A 7,384-nucleotide genomic window follows, 5' to 3' on the forward strand; every position below is an offset into this window, starting at 1 on the left:
GTCGCAAAGAGTTGGACATGATTGAATGACTAAATTGAACTGATGTAACCATAAAGCATGTGTCTTTAATTTTGGTTTCCACATGTTTAAAGTTGATGTATAGAAAGGGATCGATGGTTCTGTGCTGCCTACTCCACCGGAGCCCTCTGGAGAGGGAGGAGAGCCCTGCAGCAGTGCAGGGCGTCGAGAGGAGGCGAGGAGGGAGAGCGCAAGGCCTCCTGCCTGCAGGGGCCCTCAGGAGGACTGCAGGGAGTCAGGAGGGGTGCGGCCCTCAGGGGAGGACGGCAGGGAGTGAGGAGGGGTGCAGCCCTCAGGGGAGGACGGCAGGGAGTGAGGCGGGGTGCGGCCCTAAGGGGAGGACCGCAGGGAGTCAGGAGGGGTGCGGCCCTCAGGGGAGGACGGCAGGGAGTCAGGAGGGGTGCGGCCCTCAGGGGAGGAAGGAAGCTGGACAGGAGACTGCCCGCCCAAAGGAGAGCTCTTGTGGGAGCGAGGAGGTGGCCCTTTTCTCCTTCCAGCCTTCAGTTCAGTTCAGTCGCTCAGTTGTGTCTGACTCTTTGCACCCCTATGGGTTGCAGCACAACCCATGTCTGGGGACAACTCCTGTCTCCAATCTTTCCCAGCATCAGGGTCTTCTCAAATGAGTCAGCTCTTCACATCAGGTGGCCAAAGTATTAGACCTTCAGCTTCAGCACCAGTCCTTCCAATGAGTATTCAGGGCTGATCTCCTTTAAGATTGACTTGTTTTATCTCCTTGCAGTCCAAGGGACTCTCAAGAGTCTCCTCCAACACCACAGTTCGAAAGCTTCAATTTTTCAGCACTCAGCCTTCTTTATGGTCCAACTCTCACATCCATACATGACTACAGGAAAAACCATAGCTTTGACTATACAGACACTTATCAGCAAAGTGATGTCTCTGCTTTATAATATGCTGTCTAGGTTGGTCATAGCTTTTCTTCCAAGGAGCAAGTGTCTTTTAATTTCATGGCAGTCACCATCTGTAGTGATTTTTGGAGTCCAAGAAAATAAAATCTGTCACTGTTTCCATTGTTTCACCATCTATTTGTCATGAAGTAATGGGACTGGATGCCATGATCTTAGTTTCTTGACGGTTGAGTCTTAAGCCAGCTTTTTCACTCTCCTCTTTCACCTTTATCAAGAGGCTCTTTGCTCTTCACTTTCTGCCATTAGGGTGGTGTCATCTGCATATCTGAGGTTATTGATATTTCTCCCGGCAATCTTGATTCCAGCCCGTGTTTCATGTATCCTGGCATTTTATATGATGTACTCTGCATAGAAGTTAAATAAGCAGGGTGACAATATACAGCCTTGACGTAGCCCTTTCCCAATTTTGAACAATCAATTGTTCCGTGTCCAGTTCTAAGTGTTTCTTCTTGATCTGAATACATGTTTCTCAGAAGGCAGGTAAAGTGGTTTGGTATTCCCATCTCTAAGAATTTTCTACAGTTTGTTTTTCTACAGTTTAATCCACACAGTCAAAGCTTTTAGCACATCCAATGAAGCAGAAATAGATGTTTCCCTGGAATCCCTTGCTTTTTCTATGATCCAGTGGATGTTGGCAATTCGATCTCTGGTTTCTCTACCTTTTCTAAATCCGGCTTGAACATCTGGAAGTTCATGGTTCACGTACTGCTGAAGCCCATGTTGAAGGATTTTGAGCATTACTTTTCTAGTGTGTGAGATGAGTGCAATTGTGCGGTAGTTTGAGCATTCTTTGGCATTGCCTTTCTTTGGGATGGAATGAAAAGTGACCTTTTCCAGTCCTGTGTCCACTGCTGAGTTTTCCAAATTTGCTGGCATACTGAGTGCAGCACTTTAACAGCATCATCTTTCAGGATTTGAAGTAGCTCAGCTGGAATTCCTTCACCTCCAGTAGCTTTGTTCATAGCAATGCTTCCTAAGGCCCACTTGACTGGCTTCGCGCTCCAGGACGCCTGGCTTGAGGGGAGTGGCCACACCGCCGTGCAGATAAGGTGAGTGGCCGCGCCGCCGTGCAGATGCAGAGCAGCGACACTTTCTGAGTGGCTCCTCTGTGCACATTCGCCGCTTCTTCGCGTCTGCTAGGTCCTTTCCGTTTCTGTGCTTTATTTGCCCATCTTTGCTTGAAATGTTCCCTCGGGATCCCTGTGTGCAAGCCCACAGAAATCTATGTCTCGTGTTTTCTCAGCTGCAAACTGCAGATTCCCAGGTAGCGGGAGGTCACCTGCTCCCCAGCCCACGGTCCTGCTCTGGCACAGCCCTTTCCCCGAGAATGAGGACAGGCTAGCCCTCCACCTCCCCCTCTGCCGGCATCATCTCTGCCCGTCCTCCCTCAGTCCCGCTTCTCTGCAGGGCTGACTCGAGTCTAGAGTATTGATTGGAGGCGCTTTGCAAACTGACTCCAGCCTCCTCCTCCAGGTTGGCCTCCCGCCTCCAGCTGTTACTTGTTTGGGCCTCAGGAAATTGGTGGGTGGGGGTGCCGGAGGGGTTCTTTCCACAACCCCTTTCAGGAAGTGCGGCCTTCCCGCGAGGCAGTGACTCCCCGGAGCCGCTCCTGACCCACGTGCGCGAGCGCGTCCATCGCAGGGACCTCACAGAGGCCCTGCGAGGGCATTTTGGTTCCCTTTCAGCCTGACCAGTGGTAACCCGTGCCTGCGGGGCGGGTTCTGACCCGACCCCACCTCCGAGGGCGGTCCTGGCTCATCAGCGCGGCTCCAAAACTCGGCGGCCCGGGTGCAGCGGCAATGGCGGGGCCGGCGGGGGGCTGGTCAGAGCCCGCCCCGGCGACCTCGGCCCGGAGCGTGCTGGGGGGCTACCGCGCCTACGCCCGCCGGTGGGTCTTCCTGCTGGTGATCAGCCTGCTCAGCTGCTCCAACGCCACGGTAGGGGCCGGGCCGGGGCCGGGCCGGCGGGGCCAGGCTGCGGGACAGGCCGGGACCTCGCCGAGCCCGGCCCGCCGACTTCCGATGCGCGCCGAGCGCCGCGTCCCGTTGGAGACTCGGCCGCTGAGAACTCGCTCAGCCAGTCCCGGGACGCAGCCCTCCCGTCCCGCGACGGCGGAACCGCGGGGGAGGGCGGGCCGGGGGCGGAGAGCCCCTTCCTTGGCCGAGGCTGCGCAGGGAGAGCGGGTGCCCTGTCTGTCCTCGCGCGGCCCAGGTCCTGAGACCCGCTGTGGTTTCGACAGGATGCCGCTCCTGCCTCCGAAAGCGTCACTGTCCACAGCCACGGAGGGCTCCTCCCGCGGTCTCCCCTCTCTGCCAAGCGCGCACCCGCCGCAGCCTGGGCACCCGCTCTGCCCCCTACCAGCCTCTCTTCCCTGGGCCCTGGCCGCCCTCCCAGGGTTTCTGGCTCACTTCCAAGGTCCCTCACCAGAGGCCTTTCTTGCCTGCCCACTCAGCCCCTTTCTTCACAGCCACCCAGCTGGGGTCAGCAGTGAGCCTTCAGCTGCTCTAGAACTGAGCCCACTGCTGGCAGGGACAGTGCTCATCATCACAGCCTCTGAGACCAGAGCAGCGCCTGCGAGAACCGGGTCTGCTGGTTCCAGGGCCTCAGCTCTCCCAACCTGCTGCTCCCCCAGACTCGCCCCTGGAGGGCCTAGGGCCTAGGCCCTCTGCTGGCCCAGCACCGCCACGGCTCAGCCAGCAGAGCTTTCTCTGCTCCTCCAGCCCCGGGCCGTGCCTCCTGTGTGCCCTGGACTGCATGCTCTTCCTAACCTGAGGCTCGTGGCTGCCTGCTGAGCCGTCAGGCTGCAGAGCTGCGGGCCCGCGGGTCTCCTCCTGTAGGCTGCCTGAAAGAACACCGTCCAGCCTCACACTGGACCTCAGGGAGCTGGGCAGTTGAGGGGCGGCCACAATCATGAAACGCAAAGTGGTGGGGGGCAGTGGGGCCCGAAGCTCAGGGAGGCCCCGGGTAGCAGAGGGAGGTCAGATGCAGAGACCATGATGAGGAGGGGCTGGCAGGTGAGGCAGCCCTGGAAGGGACCACCTGGGAGAGGGTCTTGGGCGAGAGCCCCTCTTGGATGTCACTGCAAACTCTTTGGCACCTCTTTCCTCCTCTCCTTGCTGGCCAGCCCTGTGCTGGGACAAGCGGCCTGCCCAGCCTGGGACTCCAGAGATGTTTTTCTCTGCGGCAGTTGTTGGTCTGCGTCTGAACACTGTGGAGCCAGGATGGGTTTGGGTTCAGTGGTTTGAGAACGCAGAGCGGGGGTCTCTCTCAGCCCTCCAGCTGCTTCAGTGTCTGGGGGTGGATGTTGGAGGCCGAGGCTGTGCCTCTGCACTTGTCTCGTCCACAAATCGTCATGGAGCAGACAGGAATCACACCAGGACTTGTCACGGTCCCTGCGGGGTCGCAGCAGGGAGCTCGGGTCAAGAGGTGCACCCTCGCTTACCCCTCCTGTGGCCAGATGTGCAGGGCCCTCGGTCCCGGGCGGGGTGGGCAGCGTGAAGGGCATGTGGGTGGCGCTTGCAATGAGGCCTCTGGCCCTGGAGTGGTCTGGGTGAGGGCCGGCGTGGGGGACAGGCGCCCACGTTCTCAAAGGACGCACAGCGCCTCCCGGCAGGCTGGGAACACGTGGGGGAAGTCCGCGCCGTGGGCACACAGTCGCCCCCACATTGCCGTGTACGTTTCAGACCTGCCTCTGCCCCGCCGGCCACAGGTTCTGGGGAGGGCCGAGGGGCGAGGCTGGTGAAGGTGGGCTGCGAGCAGAAGGTGTGGCAGCCAGAGCCAGGCTTTCTCGCTGCTGGATCAGCTGGGCAGGAAGCAGGTGGCCTGCACCGAGTTCTTCCTGAACCTAGAATCTCTGTCCTGAGAAAAGGGAAGAAAAGGCAGCTGTTGCCCAAGGTTGCTGTCACGTGGGGCTCTGTGGTCAGAGCTCTGTTCGGGTTAGGAAGGCTGGCTCCTGCGGCCTCCACCGTGGGGCAGGGTGTGAGGCCTGGGTGAGCTTCCGCCTTGCTGTGCCCTCCCAGAGGTGGAGTCGGCGGGCTTTGGTTTGTGACACCTTCATTTCTGGACCAGGCCGGGACGCCTCCCCACTCCCTCCTGTAGTAAGCCCTGGTGCATGGGGGTGTCCTCCACGGGCACCGAGTGTGCACGGAGTCGCCCCCACAATGTGCTCCTCGGCCTGTCCTGCCCGGGCGGACACACGCCCACGTGACGGGGGCCGGGGCCCCCTCTCCCACCTCCCGGCACAGCAGCTTTGACCAGCACCCAGTCTGGGCGCCACCCCCCCGCCCCCGGCACGGTGGCCATCTCTCTTCTGCTGTCAGCCCCAGCCCTTCTCCTCGGAGGGTCAGTCCTGGGGGGGCCTCGCTGTCCTGCAGAGTCCAGCCAGGCTGCCCGCCTCCTTCTGCCCCGGGACCATGTCTGCAAGGATGGCTCCGGTCCTCTGTCCTGACATGTCGTCTGAGCCCCCAGCTGGTGCCTCCCCTCTGGCGTGACCAAGTGAACACCCCAGCCCTGACGGAACGCCGGGACCCTTTCTCTCCCTCAGACCAGCCGGCCGTGCCCAGGGCAGCCGGCGGCCGCAGTGCCTGCGGTGCCTGCCCTGGGCTGATGCCAGCCTGTGTCTCGCAGCTGTGGCTCAGCTTCGCGCCCGTGGCTGACACGATCGCCCGGCACTTCCTCCTCTCCACTGAGCAGATCAACTGGCTGTCACTGGTCTACCTTGTGGTGTCCATCCCGTCTGGTGTGGTGGCCATCTGGGTTCTGGACTCCATTGGACTCCGCTGGGCGGTGAGTCAGACCACACACCAGGGCCTGCTCTGGGACAGGCAGTTCCCCAAGCATGGGATCGAGAGCCATTCCCTCCTCCCGAGATCCGAGTCCTCAGGCAGAGCCACTCGGGGGGCGAGTGGAGGCTGGGGTGCTGGGGGGCGTCCTGGCTGCTGGGCAGCTCTTCTGACCCCACCCTTGCAGACCACCCTTGGCGCGTTCCTGAACTTCTTAGGGAGCGTGATCCGCTCCATGCCCAGCATGGTTATCGGCACCCAGGACCCGTTTGTCTTCCTCCTGGGTGGGCAGAGCATCTGCGCTCTGGCCCAGACCCTGGTCATCTTCTCTCCAGCCAAGCTGGCCGCCTTGTGGTTCCCTGAGCACCAGCGAGCCACAGCCAACATGATCGGCACCATGTGTGAGTCTCGGTGAGGCCGGCGTCCCCTCTGGCTTAGCGTGTGGCCGGGAGCCTCTGTGCACTCCCCGCTCTGGAGGGCGAGGGCTCCTCTGTGGATGGGGGCCCAGCCTGCCTTCCTGAGCTGACACACATCCCTGTCTGTCCAGCAAATCCCCTGGGTATTCTGGTGGCCAACCTGCTGTCTCCCATCCTGGTGAAGACGGAGGAGGACATCCCCTTGATGGTGAGGGAGCTCCTCCGGGCACGGTGCAGAGTGTGTGGCTGTGCTTGAGGGGCTGTGTGTTTGCGTGTGTGTGTGCACGTGTGGAGGGTGGTGGGCTTGTGCACCCACACTGTCCGTGCGAGTGTGCACTTGCACCTTCTGTGGACACAGGGGTTAGTGCACCCCGTGTACATGGGGCTTCCTCCATTGCAAGTACTGGGCATCTTCCAAGCGTCAGGCACTGGGATGCTGGGTGTTTTCCTTGGAGGGGAGAGAGCACCAGGGTGGCGAGAGGCTGGCTGCAGCAGGATGAGGCATTGCTGGGGGGTGGGGGGTGGGGAGGAGGATGAGGGACCAGAGAGAAAGGCGCTGAGGTGAAGGCGAGACTGAAGGGTGCTGCTGCAGCTGGAAGTATGTGTCTGCTGAGCAAGGGGAGGGCGGAGGGAAGCGTCAATCCAGGTGGCAGGCGGTTGGCTTGATGTGATGGGTAGCCTGGGGGTCTGAAGGGGGAGTGATTCCATCTGGTCCAGAACAGCTTGGGGAATGAAAGCTGTGCCCGGAGTGTCCAGGGAGAGAGCCTGGGGTTTGATTCAGCTGGGGAGTGGGGTGCACTGATGAGGGAGGGGCTTCTATCTGGGGGACAGTTGGGGTCACTCACAGAGGTGGGAGGAAGGGTCCAGGTGACAGTTGGATAGAGCTCCCAGAGACGGTTGAGCTGAGGCCATCGTTGTTGGAGTCATCCTTGGGTGAAATTTTGAAAGCCAGACTTCTGAATGCAGCAAAGCAGAGGAGGCCCCAAACGGGCCCTGGGCTTGCTGGCGTCCACCTGGAACGACAGGTGGGCCGGGCAGTAAGGAGGCAGTGGCTCGTCTGGGGCCTGGGGAGCAGGCTTGAGGCTCCTGTGTGCATGTGTGTGCCTCCACGGGGACCTGTGCGTGCGCACTCACGCCCGTGTGCGTGCATCCACGGGGACCTGTGTGAATGCAATCACACCAGTGTGTGTGTATCTACGGGGACCTGTGTGCGTGCACTCACGCCCGTGTGCGTGCATCCACG

At 60.5% G+C, this 7,384-nt stretch overlaps 1 protein-coding gene across 2 annotated transcripts in view; it reads left to right on the forward strand.

Moving 5' to 3' along the window:
- Positions 1-2,715: 2,715 nt before the first annotated feature.
- The window catches only part of SLC49A3 (solute carrier family 49 member 3), a 7,539-nt gene continuing 2,870 nt past the window's right edge, over positions 2,716-7,384 (forward strand). The window contains exons 1-4 of one of the 2 annotated variants that reach the window (XM_040237735.1): positions 2,716-2,881; positions 5,571-5,729; positions 5,913-6,126; positions 6,273-6,349. In XM_040237735.1, the coding sequence (XP_040093669.1) occupies positions 2,744-2,881; positions 5,571-5,729; positions 5,913-6,126; positions 6,273-6,349 (588 nt within the window). In that variant the 5' untranslated portion in view covers positions 2,716-2,743. The remainder of the gene's footprint in view (positions 2,882-5,570; positions 5,730-5,912; positions 6,127-6,272; positions 6,350-7,384) is intronic. The other variant, XM_040237736.1, reaches the window with a different exon arrangement.

This window comes from Oryx dammah, unplaced genomic scaffold, assembly GCF_014754425.2.
Source record: "Oryx dammah isolate SB20612 unplaced genomic scaffold, SCBI_Odam_1.1 HiC_scaffold_3, whole genome shotgun sequence".
In the NCBI taxonomy this organism is placed as follows: domain Eukaryota; kingdom Metazoa; phylum Chordata; class Mammalia; order Artiodactyla; family Bovidae; genus Oryx; species Oryx dammah.